The sequence below is a fragment of the Asparagus officinalis genome, chromosome 3, assembly GCF_001876935.1.
Source record: "Asparagus officinalis chromosome 3, Aspof.V1, whole genome shotgun sequence".
Lineage (NCBI taxonomy): Eukaryota > Viridiplantae > Streptophyta > Magnoliopsida > Asparagales > Asparagaceae > Asparagus > Asparagus officinalis.
The window spans coordinates 13,337,278-13,362,949 of NC_033796.1; the positions used below are offsets into that span (position 1 = coordinate 13,337,278).

General features: G+C 38.8%; 2 protein-coding genes across 3 annotated transcripts; both read right to left on the bottom strand.

The window, feature by feature from the left end:
• Positions 105 to 5,816, bottom strand: LOC109833075 (lipoyl synthase 1, chloroplastic). The gene is made up of 7 exons (XM_020400627.1): positions 5,297 to 5,816; positions 4,378 to 4,559; positions 3,741 to 3,831; positions 3,412 to 3,569; positions 2,015 to 2,186; positions 1,810 to 1,920; positions 105 to 657 (listed from the first exon to the last, which is right to left on the bottom strand). Exons 1-7 carry the CDS (start codon positions 5,666 to 5,668, stop codon positions 565 to 567), a joined length of 1,179 nt encoding a protein of 392 aa, XP_020256216.1. The 5' UTR covers positions 5,669 to 5,816; the 3' UTR covers positions 105 to 564.
• LOC109833076 (probable UDP-arabinose 4-epimerase 2) lies at positions 9,924 to 18,369 on the bottom strand. 2 transcript variants are annotated; one of them, XM_020400629.1, is made up of 11 exons: positions 18,303 to 18,369; positions 17,797 to 17,959; positions 17,048 to 17,175; positions 16,577 to 16,690; positions 16,355 to 16,462; positions 16,171 to 16,262; positions 11,522 to 11,663; positions 11,267 to 11,361; positions 11,039 to 11,168; positions 10,742 to 10,886; positions 9,924 to 10,358 (listed from the first exon to the last, which is right to left on the bottom strand). In XM_020400629.1, the coding sequence occupies exons 2-11, from the start codon at positions 17,873 to 17,875 to the stop codon at positions 10,117 to 10,119; spliced, it is 1,275 nt and encodes a 424-aa protein (XP_020256218.1). In that variant the 5' UTR covers positions 17,876 to 17,959; positions 18,303 to 18,369; the 3' UTR covers positions 9,924 to 10,116. The 2 variants fall into 2 exon arrangements, with proteins under 2 accessions (XP_020256218.1, XP_020256217.1); XM_020400628.1 differs by lacking the exon at positions 18,303 to 18,369 and adding an exon at positions 18,043 to 18,214.

A 25,672-nucleotide genomic window follows, 5' to 3' on the forward strand; every position in this document is an offset into this window, starting at 1 on the left:
AGAAAGTAGAAGCAATAAAACAAATATTTTTTAAACTATAATTACAATACCAGATATCTATTTTGCATGAATCAAAATTGTCTACGCAATTGCTCAGACTTGAATAAAGCTGGAACTACAACATAATTGCTCGGATTTTTGTATTGTTAAAGTTACAAAGCATTTCTGACGGAAGCAGCTCACAGTGAAGAACATATATTTAATTTCCTGTACATTTAGAAAATTAAATTATTGCACCTGTCAATAATGGGTGAAACAATGCAGGTTTTGTGTTCTGTAACCACCATAATTAGCTGAATACAACACAAAGGAAAAGAATAATAATATTCATTCTTCCTAAATTATCTTTATTAATACTTACACGCAGCGGCGGGAAAAGATCCTCTTTCAAATGATGTAATATAACAACAAAGTATATTTCTTTCTTCAGTTTGCTTGTACCTAGGGATAAAATGCTAGCTGACGGTTGCCAAACAAAAGCTCAAATGGACGATACTCTTCCAATATGCAAGCATTGCTTTAAGTTGTGAGCAGGACCAAACGCTGCTCAATGTCATCCAACTGCTAAGATTCACTGGATTTTGATTCTTGCTCACTCTTGCTACCTTTCACCAAATTCTGAACGAACAGTTCTCCAGCCCTATAAGAAGATCGAACCTAGATATACAATCATGCACATAAAGGAAATTTGATTAGGTCTAAGAAAGCTATTGTCAGTGTTTTATGCATCCAGGAAACTAGTGAAAATAATACACTTTATCCTGATCAAGAGAACAATTTGTAAGGAACGATAGAACATGTTATTTTTCCCCACACTACGTGTACAAGATAATAGATGAGATTAGCTACTATTTGCTATGCAGAAATGTTCTGCCAAAGAGGAAAGAAACAACATATCATGAAACTTCTGTGGCCGAAATATGAAGACTGAAATGATCAATGCATAACGTGAGACTACATGCATGGTCATTCTAGTTTATATAAATCATTATACTGTTAACCATGCCAAAGTTCTTAGGAATATGAGGTAATGTTGAGTAATGCTCTTATACACTTCAACAAACTAAAAAAAGTCGCAGGATGACATTAAAAACGGATAATTGATTTCATTAAACCATCATACAATTCAGATTCTATCCCTTCAATTGCCCAAATAAACACTGTGGATAGAAACCCCAAGGATTTGCACCCAAAGAAACATAGGTGCAATTTAAAGGATCCTCCTTCAGCATGGAAACTATATCACCTCAGCATCACGTGCCATAGCAAACGTGACGGGCACCATTGACTTTTTAGGGCATTTCTGAACTATGGTCAAAACTATTATTCTTTGACCATTTCCTTATGTTTTATGGAATTTACGTGCATGTTCAACTTTTACCCGTTGCATTACGAATACTGATTTTTTTGGGAATCTCTTTACTGTGGTTCACATTATTTATTCTTTACCACCATGTTGAAAGTCTACCAATTTGTAAACTGTCATCTTTTTTACCAAGTGTATTAGAATAATTTATGGCAGGTGTCGTTCATCATGAACAATGAAGCCGACAATTCTGTTGAATAGGTAATAAGACTGACATGCACAAGGCCACAAAGAAGCATATAATCTAATCAAGTGATGAGACCGTGGCAAGAAAGTGATGCAAGTGTGACATGTACAAAGAAGCCGATCAACCATTAGGACATTGAATTTCTAACATTGGGAAAGTCATGGTGCGTAAAGGTAAATATGCAGAAACCCAAAATCTGAAAGACAAAAAATAACTAATGAACAACACAGATGCAAGCGATAAAAAAATATTTTACCAGAGGTCCACTAGCGACATATTTGAAACCAATAGATTCTCCATAACTCTTCCAGAAGGCAAACTTCTCAGGGGTAACATACTCTTTTACTGTAAGATGCAAGGGAGTTGGCTGCAAGAGATATTAGCATCCATCGTAGTTAATATTAATAACCAAAAAAGTTCAGACTCAACGATAAACCTAAATAGTTTGTATGCCATTGCACCTGTAAATATTGTCCTAGTGTCAGGATATCTACACCAATGGCCCTTAAGTCACTCATAGATTCCTTCACCTCCTCATCTGATTCTCCAAGGCCCAACATTATAGAAGATTTTGTTATCATTCCTTCCTCGGCTACTTTTGCATGCTTCAGAACAGATAAACTCTGCTCATATCTGCCAAATACATGGATCAAAATGATGTTATAGCTCTTTTGTCAATAATGAGAGTTGAGAGATCATTAAAAGAGATACATATACCACAACCTATAATTTTATCCAAAGAAGCAAATAACTGATATGCCCAGAGATGGGCAGAAAATTGATGAACTCAAACAGTTGCAACCATGGATTCATGATAACAGCTATAAGTGTCTAGAGATGGTTTGCGCACAGTTTATATCAGAAGCAAAAAGATAAAGAGGAATGCCAATACTAATAACAAAAGAAGAGGAGGGAACATAGGTGCTGATCATGTTGTTAAAAAGATGCCCGTAGAAGAGTAAACATCAAAGGTGAAAAAGCAATTGCCTAAACAACCTTGCAACCCAGAAAACTAGAGGAAGTATCTTTGTTTCAGGTGTAATATTGGAAGTGATACCATTAAAATTCCAGTAAATTGCAGCTCTAAATAACGCAATTTTGCTTCTGCAACACATTTTTTTCTACAAATAACTGATTTTTGATAATCCATATGGTTGATGAACTTGTTGGAAGTAAAATAAAACAGACAGTCAAGTGTAGGAAGACACCAAGACTACTAGTCAGATAAAGCATCCACCCAACCGATATCAACTGAGTGAGCTGACATTCTCATGTTTAGAAATCAAAATATACAAGGATTCTCTCCTCTACAATAAACTGAGCATCAAACCAAGATGAAACCTAAAGTTTTCTTGGTTGTCACTTGTCATACATATTTGTAGAAGTTTAAATTAGAACTATTAGTCTATAATTGTACTGGTTGGATATCTAATTGAAATTGCTGGGAAGAAAAAAAAATTCTGGATAGATAATAAACTAGGTGTAAAATCAGAGAATTCAAGCACGGAGGGATTGTGAGAAGATGTTGGTTTTTGTTTTACTCCGTGGGACCATAATAATAGTTGCAAAAAAGAAGATGTGAGCATGATTTGCGGGTAATGAGATCATTTTCTAGTGATCCTCAGATGGACAGAAGAATCTGAATGAATGGCCTCCACGTAAAAAAGGAGGCTAGAATCTAGAACACAATTAAAGACATGGAATTTATTTCAGACTAAATATCATAAATTCCTCTTCTGTAAATGAATTTTAGAAGCACTTGGTAGAAGTTAAGTATCAGAAGATAATTAGTTGCTCTAAAGAATTACTGAACAGAAATTTATCATAGATGTATATGAGACATAAAGGTGATTATTACCCTGCTCGAGGATCTCTGACAATTCTTTGAAGACGTTTCACTGTTTCAATGTTGTGGGCAAATACATCCAGCCCGGAATTCACCAAAGATGAGACAGCATCTAGATCACCGCGGAAATCAGAAGTTAGACACTCAACTAATATCTCAGGTTTAAGTTTCTGCATAAAAGAACAGACCAGAGATTCTAGTTAATACCCTTTATGGAACCAAACACTACACAATTGACTGCACTAGAGCAACTCATACTTGTAAAAACCCTATCAGCAATAATGATACCAAAAGGATTCATCATATCCTAGCTGAAAATTATACCAAAGTAATGTACAAACCTTCATTGCTTCAACTGTCCGAGCAAAGTGGCCACTTCCACCGTCAGGTAAGTCATCACGGTCAACACTTGTCAATACAATATAGTCCACACTGCCAAAATGTAAGTCAATGGTAAGAGCTTTGTCAGGTAAATACTTCTTGTTGCTTGTTATGTCTACTTAGAAATGTGACGCGAACAATAAGTCTACTTGAACATTTGAAATAACTGGCCTAAATTTGAGTTAGGCAAAGAAGTGAAGAGTTTTGAGCATCTAAGATGGGGTTAATGTAACTTAACAATCTAGGCTGGAGTTATTATATGTTGTAAAGGAGCTGCATTCCATTTTTGCTAATATTATTGTTTGAGAATTTGTTATTCAGGCGCTCAATTTTTATAGGCATATACAATTTATTGGTATCGTATTGGATTCCTTCTAGGCATTCACAAATGGTATTTAAAAAATAATAATAATGCAAAACCTCAACAAATAAAGAAATTCTACTGCATATCAAGTTGCATTCCGAGATGGCAGTTACAGATGTTCCTGACTGCCTATCTTAATAAAATATCAGCATGAGCGTTGACTGTTTAATTTCACAAAGTGTAGCTTACTACCTACCTTTTACACACTTTGGTGGAGAAAGAGAATAGCTTACCCCCAACTTGCAATTGCCTGAGCAGTATTCTCAGGCTCCATAGGATCTGGAGGTGGTGGGTTTCTGCTAGTTTTGACTGCACAAAATCTGCATCCACGAGTGCACGTGTCTCCTAGAAGCATGATAGTAGCCGTCGCAATACCATCCCCTTCTCCACCAGCTCCTCCCCCTCCATTCCAACACTGCTTACAAAACAACAACAAATTCGTTAGTGCAAACAACACAGCAAAGCCTTCTTAATTGCTTCCAATCAAGTTCTCTTGGACCTACCTCCAATCCTCCTCATCTTATTAACTATAGTCTTATCACTTTTTCTAACCAGTGCATTTTGCGACCCCCTTGACACATGGCCAAATCATCTCAACCAATTTCTCATTTCACCCTCAATAGGGGTGTTTTTAATATCATAAGAATGTGCTTCTTTTCTATATATCTCTTAGCGTATATTCACATGTCTATCGTGAAATTCTCATTTCTGCTACAATCACTTTTTGCACATGTTTTTTCTTAATTCCGCAACATTCTGATTCAGAAAATATTGTTGTTCGTATAGTTTTCATATAAAATTTTTATTTCAATCCCATTAGTATCCCATGGTCACATAGAACTTCAGAAGCACTCTTCCAGTCTAACCATTCTGATTAAGTATTACTTTGTAGTAGATGTGTACTATATACTTATTCTTTTTTTCACAATTTTATCTGTTTTATTCTACTACGACTAATTTTGCGGATCTAAGAGCTTCTATCCATTTTTCATTAGTGCACCAATAAAAAAATTACCGAGTAAAATTGAGGACCTGTGCTAATTTCAAATACTCAAGTCACCTATACCCTTCAATTCAACCGAGAATCTAACTTAAATAAAATACTTACAAAAAAGTCATATAACTTTATTTTAAAAAAAATCAACTTTTTACCTCTCCAATATTAGGGCACTGAGCTTCAACACAAACAGTATTCAACTTCAACTTAGAAAGCGATTCCTGCAACTTCGCGAACTTTTCCCCTTGAGGCGCTCTCTGACGAAGCCATTCGGGTTTCTTCACGTTCGCATCTCGGCCCGTATGCGGACCCATTCCACCCGGATACGCCCTCGATTTGCTCGTCGACATTGCCGCCGACTCGAACAACTTCGACGGGTTAGGGTTCGCATCGGAACCCGATTCGGCCTTTTTAGATGAATCAGTGACATGAGATCGAACGATGAGAACTTGATTTGGGGATTTGTGTTTCTTGGAATGGATTGGGAGCGGAGAGATTAAGGGATTGGAGAGAGATTTTGATAGCATGGTTAGGTTTTTTAGTTTAAAACCTAATAATTTGGGGAATTAAAGCGAAATAAATAAACCCTAGAGATTGAAATAGGGATTGAATTCTGACGAGCAAGGAGAAATCCGCCATGAATGCAAGCCAAGAAAATTTCGACGAGTAATTACGTTATTACCCTCCGAAATTTTTTTTCTTTTTAGAGCATGTTTAGATTTGGGTTAATGAGTAAAGATAAGCTAGGGGCACCTTAACATTATTTGCGAAGTTATTTGAGGTAGATGTCATAACATGGAAATGACTAAGTGTTAATCTTCTCCTAGGAGTCAACACATGTCCTGAATTAGCTATGCACCACATCGATACTATCCTATGCAGGACGAGTCAAATAACGTCATCACTCGATCTTTTCCGAGAAGGGTTGAGTCGAAAAGCGTCCTCACTCGGATCCTGCTGTTTAAAGCCGACTTCATACCTCTTCATTTTGCAAAACCAAGTCGGAGAGTTCTCAATCTGAAATGGTCGAATCAAAAGGCATCTTTAATAGACCCCTCGCAGACCCGTCGTTCTCGTACTCCACACCGACAACCGATCACCGTCACATTAAATACATGGTCAGAGCCATCATTATATCAACCCCAATTGCACATCAAACCTCGTCACACTGTTACCATCACATAAATCACATAAGTGACTTGTACCGCCAACAACCGACACCTATAAAGTATCAGCAGAATAAGCTAACTGTTTGGACTCGGTTGAAGTTACGCAACAACCTTCCTAGATCTGCTATAAATGAGTGCATCGTCTACTGTATGAGGATAAATAATTTTTTGTAATATAACACACTGCAAACATACTTCCTCAATTAAGATCAATACTAACTTGACCGTCGGAGAAACCTCTGGAGAACCCAGCTCCAATCATCTTACGTATTTTCTGTGTGTAGGATCAAATCCTCTAACCAATAATCAACTATCGAAAAAGATAAAGGAACCCTAAAACCCTACATAACCCACACTAAATCTCCCTGTTTGATATCAAACATCAACAGTAGATAAAGTGAGCGAAATTAAGGTAACTTGGGGGGGGAGGGGGGTTAGATTTTGTTTCCCTCCAAATTGATAAGTAATGAAAGAAAAGCGGACTCTTAAAAAAAAGAGAACATTACATAAAGACAAATTTATCAAGATGAGATCACATAATGGTGAAATAACATGTAAGGTTATTATATATATTTCCTTACATTCCCTTTGCTTTATTAAATTTTCCAAATAAGGTAAAATTCATTCCCCTTGATTCTCCTTACTAAATTTCTAAACAAATTTTGTATGTATTAACTTCTCCCAACTTAACTTATTTTATGCTCTCTTAGTTTCCCTTTAGTAGGGAATTCCAAACATGCTCTTAGAAAAAAGATTTTGGAAGGACATGAAATTAGGAGTTGTGTGTGTTTCTTTAAGAATTTATTTTATCACTAAGTTGCATCCACTTGTCAAAGTCTTTGTGTATTCATGCTGACATGTAATTTATTGGAGTGGTAAAAAAAATTCTCTTTTTTCCCACTACATAAGCCAATTTAAGATTTCTTGATTTAAATTACTGTCCAAATTAACACGATTCAAATTAAAACTCAAAAACCAATGGCGCAATTTAAATGAAAAATAATAACTTTATATATTCCCAAACAATTTTTTGTACTGCAAGAAACAAAAGCATAGGATCATTACAAACTCATAAATTTTGATTTCAATTTTCAACAAATGACCGACATTTTTTTCTTATAATACAATTATCAGTTTTTCTATAGAGTGCCCATGGGCACTCTATAAGAGAGGAAAGAGATAGAGAAAAATGAATTATGCACAGAAATTAATGCAAATCAGGAAGGACCATGAGCTATTCATTTCTCTCTATCTTTCTTCTCTTTTATAGAGTGCCCATGGACACTCTATAGAAAAACCGTACAATTATATATACAATTTATAGTCTAGTTATCACTCAATTAAATATGAGAAAAAAATTGACGTGAGATGGTATTTTGAGGAGGATGAGGGGAATTGTGAGGCTAAAAAGGGAATATGGTGTTTCAAATCTCGAGTTTGCATTTGTCGGTTCGATGAAATCAATGGGCTTTCGGACTTTGGGGAATCCGCCCCAACTGCTAGCCGATTGGTTGAGATAAGTGACTAGTGAGGTCTCTTGCAGCAATAGTCCGCACCTTTTTTCCGCTCTCTTTTAATTTATTATTTATTATTTTTGTCATTTTTCAAATGTTTATATGATGCGCTCGCATAAAAATGCTTTGCATAGTCAATCTAAATAAGATTGAGAGATGTGAGCATTAAGAGGGGGGAAATGCCTTTAAGGACCCAGAATATGAGACTAATGGAGGGGATAGATGATGTGTCTCCTCCCTATTGTATAATGAGCTGGTCATGCCAGCTTATTATGCAATAGGAGGGTGACATCTCACATGTCCCCTCCAATGGTCCTATATTTTGGGTCCCTATAGCAGCACTCTTAAGAGGGAGTTCAGGACCGCTCATTTTTTGAGGCTCGTAAGTTAGCTAATTATTAGTGGTTTTTAGCTTTATGATGAAAATACTACAAAATTGCTTGGATAGAATAGTATTTTTTTGCTCAAATCTTGCTCATCTAAATGAGCTTATAAGCTAGTTTCTCAGAAGTTAAGGTATACCAACTTTTTAAAATAGGGCTTGTAAGTTAACTTATTTAGTGTTTTACCAAACATGTATAAATAAAAAAGTTTAACTTAAAAGCTAGTTTGATCAAAAAATAAGCTTCCCGAACATCTTCTCAGCGTGAGATATTTTGTTTGCTTTTTTGTTTCATTTTCGACCTATCAAAACCAGAAGGATATAGATTTGGAGTTATACCTCAGACTCTCAGAGGTCTCGATGCTAGACTGAGATCATCCGTGATCCATAATACGCAAGTGCTCCAAGTTCACGGCATCTCAATCGTTAGAAATTCAACTGGTTTATTGATTTGATTAGAAACATGAATTTGCTTCTGCTATTGCTGAAGGGCCCAAACTTCGTTTGGACCTAATTATGCATGAAGGCTTAGGCCCGTTTTCTAACTCAATCGTTCATCATCTGCAGCATATTTTTTTACCTCCTCACAAAAATGTTAAAATATTGATTATAAGTCTCAGCCATCGCAAAGTTTAGGGCAAAGTTTAGAATGTGTTTGGCCAACTCCAAAACTTGTTTTAGTTAGTACAATCTTGATTTAAAATCTTATATTTAGTTTGACAAAAATTAAGCCCAAGTGGAGCTAGTTTTTTTCTAGTTCAAATTCTAGGCCTCAAACTAGTGCCTTTTGTTACCAGTTTTTTCTAGTTCGAAACACTAGACCTAGTATTTATTTATTTTTTTAACCAACCATTATATGAATCAAGTTTTTGCATGTTTAACAGAGAACTAATCCAGGACCAGTTTCATTTTGAAATTGCCGAAGAGGCACTCTTAAGAGCATGTTTGGCAACACTTTAAAACTGGGTCAAGATGGTGCTTTTTCTATTTGGCAAAAAGCTTAGCCATTATTGGCCTAGTTTTTGTTACGCCAAAAGACTCCCTAAACTGGTTTTGTCGTGAACCAAGAGGAGCTAGCCCGCAACTAAACTGGTTCTCACTTGACCAAGTTTAAAGCCCGGTTTGGCCCACTTGCCAAACACACACTCTAGTTCTAGTCCTGCCAAAACAGGCACGCTCCCGGCCAACAACAAAGTAACCTCAATCCGCAAATACTTAAAAGCCTGTTTGGATTTGTAGGGGGTGAAGGGAAGTTAAGGGAAACTAGGTGAGAGAATGGAAGGGAAGGGAAGGGAGTTCCCTTCCCCTTGGTTACACCCCAATTTGAGGGGTAACAAATTTTATACTATTAGGGGGTGAACCAATGGGAACTAGGGTGAATAACTTCACCTCCTAAATGTTCCCAAACAAGGTGAATTGTTCCCCTAACTTCGCTTCACCCTTATTCCCCTCAATCCAAACAAGCCCTAACAATATAGGATTATAACCCCATGACAACTTGAGCTAGTTTTCAATTATGTTAATAATAATAATAATCATACAAACAATATTTTTCAGCGTGAGAAAAAAAAAGTAGGTAAACAGAGTTGCTGTGTGTCGGTGCACATAGCTGTTCTCACCCCGTGAGTCGTGACCACCAATAATGAGAAATCACAAACCAACAAGCACCTAACCTTCTTAAATTTAATGCAACAGTGAACCAAAAGGAGAAAGAACCGATAGCCAACCAAGCTCCCGTAACTTGATACCATCACATGCCAAAAGATTCAAGCAAAAAACAAAGGCCACTACCGCCTCATAATAACTTGCTGTAATCTTTACGAGAGAACAATACAATAAGTCATGAGCTCATCAGCTACAATAACAGTAAGTAGTAGAAAACCTAAATCTACACTTTCACTAATGAAAAATCAAAAAGCCATAGCCAACGGAGCGCTATAGCCTTCTCTATGTGATCTTTGCCATCTCCATGCAACCCGAAGGCTCTCTAACAGATCAGTTCTCTGTGCAGTCCAGTTCAATTCTAGATTGATTTTGGATGGGTCGCTGTAAACTTCGGCGTAGTCTCCTGGTCGGCGATTGAGATATTTGACATTTACATTGACTCCGGTGGCCTCCATGCATGCCTCCACAAACTCCTTCACCGATCTTCCTGGAGTATAGAAATTTATGGACTTAGATGGTCCGTTTAAAAATAGATCTTTTTAGGGTTAGTTGCACATGGACCCCCCCTGTAGTATAACTGTTTTGAACTTGGCACCCTTTTAGTTTCATTGTTGTAGATAGACCCCCTGGGTTAATTTTTGACTCTTTTACCATCAATTAGACTCGCTAATTTCACCCAGGGGCAATATCTGCCAAAATTTTCAGCAAGGGTAAGATTAATCAAAAAAAAAACCCAACGAGGTCTATGACTCTATACGCAACAATGAAACTACAGAGGAAGTAAGTAATCTATATGCATAAGTGTGTGTTTACTCAAAAGAATTGCAAAAACAAGTAGAGTATGTCTATAGATTAAATTGTTGAAATGACCTTTTCCTGTGCCGACATTGTAAATGCCCACTTTGTTAGCTTCTGCCTTGTCGAGGGCTTTAACATGAGCATCAACCAGGTCGGTGACATCAATATAGTCTCTTATGCAAGTGCCATCCGCAGTTTCATAATCAGTTCCTCTCACCTAAGAGTCAAAGAGCAGATAGTATCAGAAGTCTAAAATGAGATTTTAGAGTTTATATTGAAGTTGATTTCTGAAAACAAGCATCCGCTATTGAGTTCCAAGTGGTAGACCTTAAAATTTCACAGATTTTATTACTTATGCATTTTATATACCTTCAGGCCTGGAATGACTCCTAATGCTGCATCAAAGCATGCACCCGAGATACGCCCATGCTCCCTTAGCTCAGGTTTGGGAGATTCACCAAGCATTCCCTCTGGATCAGAGCCAATGACATTGAAGTACCTAATCATTGAAGGCAGAAATTAGTATTCTCAGTGGCAGAAACTATTTCCTCATCGCCATCAAATAATTAAGTATCGATTACTATTTCAGCTATATACCTTAAAATCATAACAGCCATGTTTGATCTCTTTGAAAAATCCAAAATAATGTCCTCCGCCATTTTCTTGGCCTTTCCGTATGGGTTAATTGGAAACTGCATTCATCCATAGGACAAGGATTCAAAACAATGAGCTTCAAATTTCACATATCCTTTTACTCGTAATATATCTTTTGATATTTTATTGCGATTATGCAATTTGGTTCAAATTTCACATATTAGTCTTAATGCATATTGGATCCTTTAATAAACTCACCTGTGGAGTGTCCTCTGTTATGGGCATCTTTTCAGGTTCTCCATAAGTTGCACAAGTACTTGAGTAAATCAAGGTTTTGACATTATTTGCTGCCATAGCCTCAAGCACCATCAAAGTGTTTGCTGTAATATTGCGATAGTACCTGTTATAATTAGGAAAATTGTAAGGATGAGAATATGGTTGAGGGCTTAAAATACAATATGAAGCAAATAGATGTGAAATTAAGTTTTTGGCAATAACATGTAGAATAATGACAAAATAAGTGAACACATTCAAAATAAAATGTAAAACATAAGCACAAAAATGACTTTATTTTTAATCAATTTTAAAAAAAGGTCACAGGAGTATGTGTGGACGTGAGGCGTGTGGGCCAGCAGCAAGACGCGTGAATGGCTTCATGTGTGGACCACGACACGTGGTTGGATTTCACCAGCTCCGGTTTTTTTTTTTTCTTGAACTTTGGTTTCTGGCCCACCCGAACACAACAGAGGTTTATAAAAGCCTTCCCTAGGGTTTCGTGCGGCTTGAGCAAGTGCGTGGAAGGGTTTTGTGCGGTGATTTGAGTGCGGCTGCAAAAGAGAGCTGGTTTTTTTTTTTTTGGCGGCTGCTGCAGACAGAGAACAAAAGCAGTGCTTTTGGTGGTTATTCACGGAGGAAAAGCAAGTTTTTCGTAGTTGTTCTTTGTTTTTTGGCACTCCTTTTGAGAGAATATTTGTGTGAGGGATCTGAGAGTTTGTGAGAGGGTTTTATTTGTGAGATTGTAAACCCCAATTGTATCTCTCCCTCTAATAGTAGATCTCCCCCTCCTTGCCCCGTGAACGTAGGCAGTTTGCCGAACCACGTAAAAATTTGTGTTCTTGCCGTGATTTGTAATAGCTTGTAGGTTCCCTCGACGCGCAGTCCTAGAGCTGACGAGAGGAAGAGCAAATATCCCACTTTGATGGGATATTAGGCTTTCAGATTCTTGTTCCCTTTGAGAAACAAGAATTCTTATTGAAGATTGATGTTCCGAAGTTCGACGGCAAGATTAATTTCGGATTGTGGAGGTGTCAGGTGATGGACGCCTTGGACGCTCAGAATTTGGAGGAGACTCTTGAGTTACAAGAGAAACCTGCCGAGATGGAAGCTAAGGTTTGGAAGAAGATGAATAGTAGGGCGTGTGGAGTTATTCGGTCATGCTTGACGCCGGATCTTATTTATGACGTGATGAACGAGACGTCGGCGAAGAAGATGTGGGAAACACTCAATGAAAAGTATCTTACTAAGAGCATTGAGAATCGGCTTCACTTGAAGAAGAGGTTTTACCAGTTCAAGATGAAGAGGGGAGTTTCCATTAGGGAGCATGTTAATAACTTCACAAAGCTACTTTTAGACATGGCTAATGTGGATATCATGGTTGAGGATGAAGACAAGGCGATGCTACTTTTGTGTTCGTTGCCCGAGGATGATTATGGTACTTTTGTCCTAACTATGATTAATGGAAGAACTACTGTTAGTTATAAGGAGGTGACCTCAGCGTTGGTGAATTATGAGTTGAGGAAGAGTGTTGATGAGTCCTCCGAGAAGGCATCGGGAGATGCATTAGTAGTTCATGGCCGTGGTTCAAACCGAAGCAAGAGGTCGCAGTCTAGAGGTGCACATCGTGGGATTCGTAGGAATCAGTGTGCCTTTTGTAAAGAGGATGGACATTGGAAAGCTGAATGCTCAAAGTTAGATCGAGCCGAGAAGAATAAGGGAAAAGCTGTACAAGCTCCAGAGGTGAATGTTGTCAAGACTAGTGGTAACAATTCGGATTCGGATTCTTCAGGCTATTCGTTGTCTGTACTTCCGTCAGTTTGTGTTGCTAACTCTACAGAGTGGATGTTGGATTCGGGTGCTTCATACCACGTTTGCCCTAGGAGGGATTGGTTCTCCAGCTTTCAGAAGTTGGAAAGAGAGGATGTTGTGCTCATGGGTAATGGACATGCATGCTCTATTGGTGGTATTGGTACCGTTCGGATTAAGACGAGTGACGGGATGGTGCGGGAGTTGGATGAAGTGAGGTTCGTTCCGCAGTTGTCGAAGAATATCATTTCAGTAGGAGCTTTGGTGGCATCTGGCTATAAAGTGACATTGGTGGATGCACGTTTGAAGGTCACATCGGGGTCCATGATTGTGATGAAGGGCGTCAGAAGGAGCAATTTGTATTATTTGCTCGGAAGCACGGAGATTGATAGGGAGATGACGACTTCATCAGATTCGGCTAGACTGTGGCGGTGTTTGGTGCTGGGTTATTTGATTCCTGCAGTTTGAAGTCCTGTGAACCCATTGGTATGAGCGAGAAGACCGAGATGGAGTTTGACACTTCTATCCATCATTCGAGGGGTTTTCTGAGGGGTGTTCATTCAGGCATTCGGGGGCCTTCCAAGGGAGCATCATTGGGAGGTAATAGGTATATGGTTTTTACAGTTGGGGATTGTTCTAGGCATTGGTGGGTTGCAACCAAGTCTCGTTGGTGTGAAGTCCTAGAAGCCCGCAACAAATTGAGAAAGTGTATTGGCAGAAAGGTGAATGTACTTCAGTCTGATGTTAGAGGGAGGTACAAGAGGGACCTATATCTGCATTTGTGCCGAGCTCACGGCAATAAGAGACACTTCATTGGTGTGGAAACTTTGAGGCGACGTGATGAGATGGCAGATTTGGGGAGCTGTTCCTTTCTGGAGGAGTATAGACATTTGATATCGAGCATTGGCATTGGTGTGCGGGCTATGACATGTTTGAGCCATCTTATGTATAGGTTGCCGACTGCTGCATGTAGAGATTTTGGATCTGGTGGACCTGTTTTAGATTTTGGGTTGCGTCGGATGTTTGGCTACCAAGCACTTGGTCACATCGTGGATGTGAGATTTGATCCGATAGCACATTTGGGATTCAGAGGCATGTTTGATTATCAGGTATTGGCTTCTGATTTTGTTCTGAGCAGGTATGTCACGTTTAACTCTCGGCAGGTGGAGAGTGGTGATCAGATCTTTGGGACATCGCAGCGGGTGGAGAGTGATGCTACTCCACGTTGGGTGGAGACTCCAGATCATACTGTATCATTTGGAATTCCAGCTGAGGTGACACAGATTGGGGATCATTTGGATTTGGATGCAGATGATGAGTTGGATTCGATTGCAGCTGATGGACTTAATTTGGATACGGCCATTGGTTCACCTCAGATGGAGGTGTTTGATTTGTCTCAATTTGGGGCCATTGGGAGTGCTATCAGTTGCAGATCGTTTGATGATATTGGAGAAGAGTTACAGACTTTTCTATTTGATTGAGGGCCTTTGGAGGCCATTTGGGTGAACTACGTTCGGCTTGATTCCTTGGGCAAGAGGATACGTAGGCAGTCTTTATGATGCAGCCGGGTTTGGATTAGTTGATGGGGGTGAGATCGATTTGGTGAGCGACATCGACATTTGGGGTGAGTGTTTGCACTCTCATTTGGGTCTCAGCAAGTGAGGCATTTGGTGTAGTCGGTGTAGACTCAGTTTGATTGGTGAGTAGACACTATTTGGTTTGGGTTGAGTGTTCGCACTCCCGTTTGGGTCTCGACCTGTTGTGGATGGAATCCGTTGTCATGAGTCTGTTGCCATGACGTACTGGATACAACAAGTGAGGCATTTGGTTTGGTCGGTGTCGGCTCAGTTTTGGTAGAAAACTTCGCCGAGGTGGAGAATTGTGGACGTGAGGCGTGTGGGCCAGCAACAAGACGCGTGAATGGCTTCATGTGTGGACCACGACACGTGGTTGGATTTCACCAGCTCCGGTTTTGTTTTTTTTCTTGAACTTTGGTTTCTGGCCCACCCGAACACAACAGAGGTTTATAAAAGCCTTCCCTAGGGTTTCGTGCGGCTTGAGCAAGTGCGTGGAAGGGTTTTGTGCGGTGATTTGAGTGCGGCTGCAAAAGAGAGCTGGTTTTTTTTTTTGGCGGCTGCTGCAGACAGAGAACAAAAGCAGTGCTTTTGGTGATTATTCACGGAGGAAAAGCAAGTTTTTCGTAGTTGTTCTTTGTTTTTTGGCACCCCTTTTGAGAGAATATTTGTGTGAGGGATCTGAGAGTTTGTGAGAGGGTTTTATTTGTGAGATTGTAAACCCCAATTGTATCTCTCCCTCTAATAGTAGATCTCCCCCTCCTTGCCCCGTGGACGTAGGCAGTTTGCCGAACCACGTAAAAATTTGTGTTCTTGCCGTGATTTGTAATAGCTTGTAGGTTCCCTCGACGCGCAGTCCTAGAGCTGACGAGAGGAAGAGCTGATATCTCACTTTGATGAGATATCTGGCTTTTTGGTTCTTGTTTCCTTTGAGAAACGGGAATTCCATTGTGATCTAATCTCTTGTTGTGCACCTTGCGCACCGGAGGTGCTGCCGAAATTTCCGCTGCGCACAACAGTATGTAGTCTTACAACTCCATGTAAGCAGTTTTTCAGAGAGCAAAGGCACCAACAAAAAAGAATTTAAAGATAATTTCAAGAAACACAAGTAACATAACCATGCAGGACCTCACAAACACTCAATTTATGGATTCGTCCAACACATAACACAAGAAAAGGATAAAGAATGATAGAAGTCAACTAACACTAAAAATTAGGGGCACGAATAAACTTTGGGCAAAGGAAAAATACCTAAGAGGTTCAAGTGTGCTCTCGCCCACATAAGCAACTGCTGCAAAGTGCATTACAGCATCAAATGCATTTTCTGCAAATATTTTGTTGACCTAAACTCTGGTTAAAGACCCAATAAATACTTTTTAATACAGATTCTTATCTACGGTATCATTTGTTCCATTATAAATTATGCAAAGGATACAGCTTGAGCATCCCCCAGATCAGCAAGAATAAACTGAAGTCTTCCAGGCTCCGGAAATTGCTCCTGAAGAACTTTAACGGCTCCAATATTTCCCCTGGAAAGATTGTCCTGTCAAAACGAGGCAAAAAATTGTTTGCTGCTATAAATATTCACGGTTTATATAAATAACCATATAAAATGATGGAATTTAGATAGATGTTTGGGCACATATAAAGAACTTACAACAATAGTTACTCTATAGGAGTCTTTTAGGAGGCGAAGTGCAGCATGAGAACCGATATAGCCCGCACCACCAGTTACTAACACGTGCACCACTCCGGGCTCATGGCGAGAGAACTAATAAGATGAAAGGATAAACTTATGAGTGAAGAGAGAGCAAAAATGTTTGGAAGTTAGCACACAGAGAATTGACTTCAGCTAGAAACTAGCAGATCGGAAACATCACAGGTGGTAGATAATATATTATTCTCACACTGGCAAGATTTCGAAATTTCATGACTCATCAAAATTTATTACTCAGTGTAAACATGTAATTCACCAATTGAAGTAAATAGGCTTCAATGTTAACATTGTGCAGTTATTTTAGAGAACTGAGTTATATCAATTACAAATCTATTATGGATGATATGGATCAAAGGGTCATCCAGCTAAATTTTAACCAAAAAAAAAAATTCAGAATAAAAAAAAAATTACCGGGCTTATGCTGTGAAAACTGGAGGGCTGCCTCAGAATCATAATGCACAAGGCTGTGAGAACAGCAACCATGAGAATTTTACTAAGAACATGATGTGACCTCGGTTTTGCATCAGTATATTCCATTTCTGCGAAAGGAAGAAGAGTGGATGACTTGAAGAAGTAGCAGAGGAAATAGAAAAAAAATATGCATTTGCATGGGTTGATTCAGATATGTTCAGTAAAGTAGTATAAGCCATGCATTGACTCATTCTTTAAAGAAAATGCAGTAGGAAATATCTAACTAGAAAAATAGAGGTCAACAGAAGTTCAACACACCAGCAAGCATAATCCTGCCAGAAACCTAAGAAGTTTACAGAATACCCAAAATAAATAACAATAAACTAGCATTTCAGTAAGATTCTGCATCTGTGCAGTTCATTATCGATTATCATAATAAAAATTGTAGCCATAAATAAGCTATTTTTTTACAAAATGCAGCGGGAAATGTATGACAACAAAACTATGTATCAACAAAATTTCAACCATCCAATCACACCAGCAAGCATAATCCCATGAAAATGCCAAGAATTTCACAAAATACCCTTAATTGATAACAAAAACCCCACAAATACTTATCTACTAGTACTGCATGTTGGGTAAAGTTGTATTCTTTTCATATGAAAACAAGAAACAGCACAAATTTCAACTGACCCATCAATCAATATCAAAGAACCACTTGCAGAACCATAATCCTAAAAGATCTTTACCTGAGAATGAGCAAGACCTAGGGAGCCTAGACTGAGATCTAGTCCTGCTCACAGGCAACAATTGAGAAAGCCCCTTCATCCTGAACTCAGCCCCTCTTCTTCCCCTTTCCCTATGAAGCAACCTCACCAGTTTTCCTCAAATAAAAGCCAAACCCAAAACCACCTGCAGCAAAAAGATCAAAATTTTAAGACAAAATTCTGAAACCGATCACAAAATCGAACCTCTCATTGCCAAATAAAACGAACCCAGATCAAGAAATCTAGCGAAAAGCACAATGAGCTTGCTTCCAAGCTCTTTTGATTTGGTTTTCTACAAATGAGGGTACAGGGGAGTTTTTCCAGTTTTGGTGGCCAGCTGTCCGTTGGCGGTCGACAAATTGAACAGTTAATATTCACTGTATGAGCACTTTGCAAGCAAATTCATCTATAATAATCTAATTTGTTTATCATTGTGAAGAGTAGTAAGCATTAAAAAGGAATGCGTGTGTGTATATATAATATATAACCTTTAAAACTTTGGTGGTTGACACTTTTTCTTTTGTCGGAGATACGAAGGAGATGGAGATAAACAGGGGAGAAGAAAATTTCTTAACCTTACTCTTGGTTTAGATGGTAAAAGAAATCAATGTCTACGCTCCTAATTTTATAACCACCAGGCTCCAGTAAACCCAACTCATAATACAATTTTGACACCTAATCAACTTCGGAGTCGACAAAGACTGTAACCAGAACTAGGACATTGACGCTGTGCCATCGATGGTAATATTTTAATCCTGAAGTTACACGGACCGTCGGATCAGAGGATAAGTTTCACAAAAAAACCCCTGAAGATTGGGATTTTGCACAACATCCTCCAGAACATTATAAGAGGAGAACCTCACGTAAGTTCAAACTTCCACTCTTCTCTAAAGTATAGAAAATCATATAAATACAATTTTTTTGAAAAAAAAAAGATACAACTTTATCGTTGTTTCTTGCTCTCCACATACGAGCATTATTCATTCAAAATTTCCATCACAAATTTCGATTTTACGGTAATTCAAACTTATTTTTGCCTGTTAACAACATCAATGAGGTTTTCCAATAATTTGGAGTGTATAATAGAATATTAAAACATTAAAAATTCCAGAGCAATTTTCTCTGGTTTATGAAGTCGAGGAGGTTTTTTTTTTTTGAAATTCATCTCAAACTAAAATACAAGCATCTAGTTTAGCACTATGGCATTTGTTTCTAAAAGATGGACTCAACTACCACTAAATTCATTTAATCTATGCACGTGAATTTCTTCGTGGAAGTGGTCCACTTAACTTTTACTCGTGTGAATTTTACAGGGACCAGACGTCCACAGGTGGCACCGCGGCTAGCGCCCTGTCGGAATGGTACAAAGCATTTGCATGTGAAACAAATAAAAACAGATCGCATTTTTTAACTCGTATACCGGTAAGTTTTCAAGTTTGAATAGAATTTTGAGTCGAGTCCAGATTTAAAACTCCTGTCTGAAAACTTACTTGAATACATTTTATACGCAACTACGATGAGCAGATAAGTAATGTTTCGAGAATAGTTCACGTTTTTATATGCCAAAAGAATGTGCGAGGTCAATGGAAGGGTTGCCGAATCCTCGCACGTACCCACGTACCGTATGAGCGCAGTCATTTACGCGGTATAGTTTATTAGCCGACAAATTTTGAAAATCATCATATTTGAGAAAATTAAGTGTACGTTCTAGTGCAATTAACTCTTTGATGGATGCTTCTGGCGTGGTTCAAAAAAATCCTGCTTTAGTGCAAAAAAAATTGTTACTGATCACATTGACAGCTTATTCAAGACCAGCTCTCCTTCAAGGGATGACATAAACAATATTGTAATTCAAGTGGTGCAACCAAAAGTTTTGTTGGAAGCTTTGTTCATGAAAAGGCAATTTTGCCTTTGTGAATAGTCCCACATCGGAAAATGAGATGAATAGTAAAGGGTATATAATGGTTCTCTCCTTATTTGGCTTTGAATAGTGTTTTGGGTTTTGTGGGCTTTGCGGTTCTACCACACTCGCGCGCGCGCACGCCGCAGCCGCACACCTTTTGCTTCTCAAGCCTTCATTTTTGCACGTTTTACACATTTTGTAACGGCTGCATGCGGGTAACGGAAGCAATAGCTGTGCGTAACGGTCCCTTGGATTCAGCGGGGGTTACACCTTTCATCACCTATAAAAGGAGGCTTGGAGCTCATTCAGAAACACACCAACGAAGAGGAAAATCTCTACACTCTCTTCTCTTCTCTACTCTTATACCTCCAAGAAAAGATTTCGGCTACATATTTACATATTCTATTTTCTGGGCAACTGTTTTTGTCTGAGCATAAGCTCTGTGTCTCACGCCCGAGTGCAGAGGCCGGCCGATTCCGGGGGTTTTTACCGCTAGGGGAGAGAGGACAAATTGCGCCAGGGCGATAGGCGGGTCCTTAATCTTCTAGGGCAGTGATATCACGACTGCTCCCAATCAGGCCTGAATTTTCTAACTCCTTAATTTGTTTATATTATTATATTCATGTTTTGACAGCAATCTAGAAGATTAAATATATTCTTGCTGTTAAGATAATTAGTTTTAAAATTTTTAAAAAAAATAAAAATAAAAATTAAAAAAAATTACTGTTCATCGGGATTACTGTTCACCCGAATTTCATATATTTTAATTACTTGTTGTATTAGTTAATTGTTTTAACTTGTTGCATCTAAATTAGTTAAAAAAATATATTATTTCTTTGTTGCTTCTGTGCTCAAATTCAGTATCTGTCATAAACAAAAAATCTTTAAGTGAACCGGTTCAAGTTTTCTTGGATTAGTTGGTGTCTAAGGAAAGGTTTAAGGGTTGCGTAAAGCGCTCTGCAAGAAACGAGGTACTTAATCGATCATTGATCAACCTCTAGTACTATCCTTACCTGGCCAAACTACCCGAGTAAAACTTTAATCTTTTCACTTTTAGAGTTTTTGGTTAAGAGCAGGTTTAATTAAGTTTCTGGTCTAGTAATATTGAAAAAATCTTTTTTTATATCAGATTACATCTACCTAGACTAGTAAACTTGAATTGGACTTATGGCAATTCCTGATCATTCAAAAAGTGTCAAACCTGAGAAGTTCACCGGTGTTAACTATAAACGGTGGGCTAATCAGATGAAATACCGGCTCACTACCTTAGGTCTTTTATCTGCTATTGACACTTCTGAGTCATCTACTAGTGGTTCTCAACCTTTGACTCCTGATCCTGCTCAACCTGCTCCTTCTACTTCTGGTTCTGGTGCTAGCTCTTTTTCTAGCTCTATGAAACCAGAAGAAATCAACTATCATTGTTGTCATAGGATCCTTAGTGCACCTGCGGACAACCTTTATGACATATATTATGAGTTCAAAAGTGCAAAAGACCTATGGAATGCTCTTGAAGCAGAATATGGCTATGATGATGCCGGAATTCTGCGTTTCACCTCCTCCTCCTTCAATAAGTTCATGATGGTTGATGACAAGCCCATTAATGAACAAATTCATAAATTCCTAGATTTCCTCCGTCATCTCCAATCAAAAGGAAACACTTTTACTGACGATTATAAAGTTTCCTGTTTGATTGATAAACTTCCTCCCTCCTGGTCTAGATTTGCTGGAGAACTCCGACACAAGCAAGGAGATCTAACCTTAACTGAAGCCCTCAAGGCTATTCGTATTGAAGACCAGCATAGGCAAAATTCCAATACCAAGAATGAAACAAAAGCTAAAGTAAACTTGGTAGAGGATAAGCCTAAATCTAAGAATTTCAAACCCAAAGGGAAGAAATTCAAGAAAAATCAACAATCTTTCAACAAATCCTCCTTCAAACCAAACCCCAATTCTCCCAGCCATAAGTCTGATGAGAAGTTCTGCTTTGTCTGTGATAGAACCAACCACATGGCTCACAACTGTTTCTTTCGGAAGAAGGAACCGGCCAAACCTGCCCCTAAAGGAAATGGATCCAACAAAGTTAATATGATTGAAATGAATCCAACCTCCTTCAGGTTAGCCTCTTCATCTCATCTTGTAAATTCTCTAACTTCTTCCACTGATTGGTATTTGGAGATTCCCCAGAAAATTCCGATACAACTCCGTATGAATATTGGAAGGGGAGATCTCCTAATCTGAATTTCTTCCGGGTTTGGGGTAGCTTGGCTAAAGTAGCTATTCCCGAACCTAAGAAGAGGAAAATTGGTTCTAAGACTGTATTTTAGTCATCAAATCTGAAATCAGTGACATATCCAACAATACCATCATTGAAGCAAGAGATGCAGTCTACTTTGAAAACATCTTTCCTTTCAAATCTAAAATCTCAGAAAATCCCAGATCATCCATTCCTTCTGATCTTCCATCTTCTAGTTCTTTTCAACCTCTTGATATTGAACCTCGAAGAAGCAAAAGAGGTAGAATCGAAAAGAATTTTGGAGAAGACTTCCTTACCTTTCTTGTTGAAGGTGATCCAAGCTCATTCCAAGAAGCAATGGATCCACCTGAATCTCCTTTCTGGAAAGAAGCCATTGATAATGAAACTAAATCTATCATGGAAAACCATACTTGGATACTCACCGACTTACCTCCAGGTTGTAAACCTATTGGTTGTAAGTGGATATTCAAGAAGAAACTCAGAGCTGATGGTTCCATAGATAAATTTAAAGCTAGATTAGTAGCTAAAGGCTTTACTCAACAAAAGGGCATTGATTATTGTGGGGGAGAGTATACCTCAAATCATATGACTGAATATTGTCAAGAACACGGTATTATTCATGAGGTTACTGCTCCCTATACACCACAGTCTAACGGGGTAGCTGAACGAAAGAATAGAACCCTAATGGACATGGTAAACTGTATGTTACTCAGTTCAGGAGCACCTGAAAATCTCTGGGATGAAGCTCTTTTTTCTGCTTGCTTCATTCTCAATAGGATTCCCCAGAAAATTCCGATACAACTCCGTATGAATATTGGAAGGGGAGATCTCCTAATCTGAATTTCTTCCGGGTTTGGGGTAGCTTGGCTAAGGTAGCTATTCCCGAACCTAAGAAGAGGAAAATTGGTTCTAAGACTGTAGATGCTGCTTTTATTGGATATGCACTTGATAGCAATGTTAACAGATTTTTAGTCATCAAATCTGAAATCAGTGACATATCCAACAATACCATTATTGAAGCAAGAGATGCAGTCTACTTTGAAAACATCTTTCCTTTCAAATCTAAAATCTCAGAAAATCCCAGATCATCCATTCCTTCTGATCTTCCATCTTCCAGTTCTTTTCAACCTCTTGATATTGAACCTCGAAGAAGCAAAAGAGGTAGAATCGAAAAGAATTTTGGAGAAGACTTCCTTACCTTTCTTGTTGAAGGTGATCCAAGCTCATTCCAAGAAGCAATGGATTCACCTGAATCTCCTTTCTGGAAAGAAGCCATTGATAATGAAATTAAATCTATCATGGAAAACCATACTTGGATACTCACCGACTTACCTCCAGGTTGTAAACCTATTGGTTGTAAGTGGATATTCAAGAAGAAACTCAGAGCTGATGGTTCCATAGATAAATTTAAAGCTAGATTAGTAGCTAAAGGCTTTACTCAACAAAAGGGCATTGATTATTTTGATACATATTCTCCTGTAGCCCAAATCTTAACTATCCGAGTATTATTAGCCTTTGCTGCTATCCATAAGCTTATCATACATCAGATGGATGTCAAGACTGCTTTCCTGAATGGTGATTTAGATGAAGAAATCTATATGCACCAACCTGAAGGCCTCATTGCCAAGGGTCAGGAAAACAAAGTCTGTAAGCTTGTTAAATCTTTGTATGGTCTTAAACAAGCTCCTAAACAATGGCACCAGAAATTTGACAACGTCATTGCACAATATGGCTTCACTGTGAATGAATACGATAAATGTGTCTATTCTAAAGTGATAAACAATGACTATGTCATTCTCTGTCTCTATGTTGATGATATCCTTATCTTTGGAACAACACTAGAATTAATTTCAAAGGTAAAGGATTATCTTTTCAAAAACTTTGATATGAAAGACCTAGGTCTTGCAGACATGATACTTGGAATAAAAATCTCTAGAGACACTAGAGGAATATCTTTGAGTCTTTCCCATAGCATTGATAAAATGCTAATCAAATTCAACTTTCATAAATCTAAACCTGTTTCAACACCTTATGATTCTTCTATAACCTTGAAGAAGAATGAAGGTGAACCTGTCTCCCAACTAAAATATTCTCAGATGATTGGATCTCTTCTTTACATATCCAACCGAACCAGACCTGATATAGCTTATGCTGTAGGGAGACTGAGTCGGTATACTAGCAACCCTAGCAAAGATCATTGGTCTGCCTTAGAAAGAGTATTCAAATATCTAAAAGGCACAATTGACTATTGCTTGACTTACACTGGTTACCCTGATGCTATAGAAGGGTATAGTGACGCCAATTGGGTCACGGATTCCAACAGTGTAAAGTCTACATCTGGATATGTATTTCTTTTTGGTGGTGCTGCTGTATCCTGGAAATCATGTAAGCAAACAATAATTGCCAGGAGCACCATGGAATCTGAGCTAATTGCTCTTGATACTACTTGCACAGAAGCCGAATGGTTAAAAGATCTTCCATCTGAACTTCCTTTGGTCCCTAAACCCTCTCATCCTATTTCCATTCACTCTGATTCTAGATCTACCATAGAGCTTCTAAAGCAAGTACATGTAAATAAAAAACATAACAGACATATTCAAATAAGATATAAGTCTGTACAACGCCTATTAGGCAAAGTTATGATCTTGGACTTTGTAAAGTCTGAGAAAAATCTTGCTGACCCTTTGACTAAGGGATTATCCAGGAGTGTGGTTCTGGATTCATCGAGGGAGATGGGGTTAAGCCCATAAATGAGGTCACTGACAGCGGCAACCCAACCCTTATTTGGAGACGTAGTCCCAATGTCGGTTCAATGTGGTAGAAACAAGCTGGACAAGTGACTCTCGTGTGGAGCATCGACCTAGATATATTTATATATCATTATGTAGCATTTGCTACTACCCCTTCTCTATGATGACGATGCTCTTATGATACAGCTGGCTAGGCTGAGTTTTACTCTTAATAAGTCCAACGCGTGTATTGTGGGGGGTATTACCTGATCCAATGGGCCTAATTCAAGGCGTAGTCCATTATGTCCCTCAGGTGGCGATAAACTCACTAAGGAAAGGTTCAAAGCCGAAAGCTACCTTTCCCGAATTCACGATACGAAAGGTTGCCCAACCTATATTTATTTTATGATTTATTTATTGATTTATTATTTTCAGTCAATATTGCCTTTTGGGGGGGGACTGTTGGAAGCTTTGTTCATGAAAAGGCAATTTTGCCTTCGTGAATAGTCCCACATCGGAAAATGAGATGAATAGTAAATGGTATATAATGGTTCTCTCCTTATTGGGCTTTGAATAGTGTTTTGGGTTTTGTGGGCTTTGCGGTTCTACCACACACGCGCGCGCGCGCACGCACGCCACGCCACGCCGCGCCACCCGCCCGCACGCCACGCCGCAGCCGCACACACACACCTTTTGCTTCTCAAGCCTTTATTTTTGCACGTTTTACACATTTTGTAACGGCTGCATGCGGGTAACGGAAGCAATAACCGTGCGTAACGGTCCGCCCGCACGCCACACCACGCCTCGCCTCGCCCGCACGCCACGCCGCAGCCGCACACCTTTTGCTTCTCAAGCCTTCATTTTTGCACGTTTTACACATTTTGTAACGGCTGCATGCGGGTAACGGAAGCATTAACCGTGCGTAACGGTCCCTTGGATTCAGCGGGGGTTACACCTTTCATCACCTATAAA

Excerpts from the sequence above, each read along its gene's own strand:
- LOC109833075 (XM_020400627.1), bottom strand. The coding sequence starts at position 5,668 with ATGCTATCAAAATCTCTCTCCAATCCCTTAATCTCTCCGCTCCCAATC. Across the intron at positions 1,921-2,014 it reads CACTAGGACAATATTTACAG|CCAACTCCCTTGCATCTTAC; the intron begins GTGCAATGGCAT and ends TATCTCTTGCAG. Across the intron at positions 658-1,809 it reads ATGTCGCTAGTGGACCTCTG|GTTCGATCTTCTTATAGGGC; the intron begins GTAAAATATTTT and ends TTGTATATCTAG.
- LOC109833076 (XM_020400629.1), bottom strand. The coding sequence starts at position 17,875 with ATGAAGGGGCTTTCTCAATTGTTGCCTGTGAGCAGGACTAGATCTCAG. Across the intron at positions 16,691-17,047 it reads GTTTTCACAGCATAAGCCCG|TTCTCTCGCCATGAGCCCGG; the intron begins GTAATTTTTTTT and ends TCATCTTATTAG. Across the intron at positions 16,263-16,354 it reads ATCTGGGGGATGCTCAAGCT|GTCAACAAAATATTTGCAGA; the intron begins GTATCCTTTGCA and ends ACCAGAGTTTAG.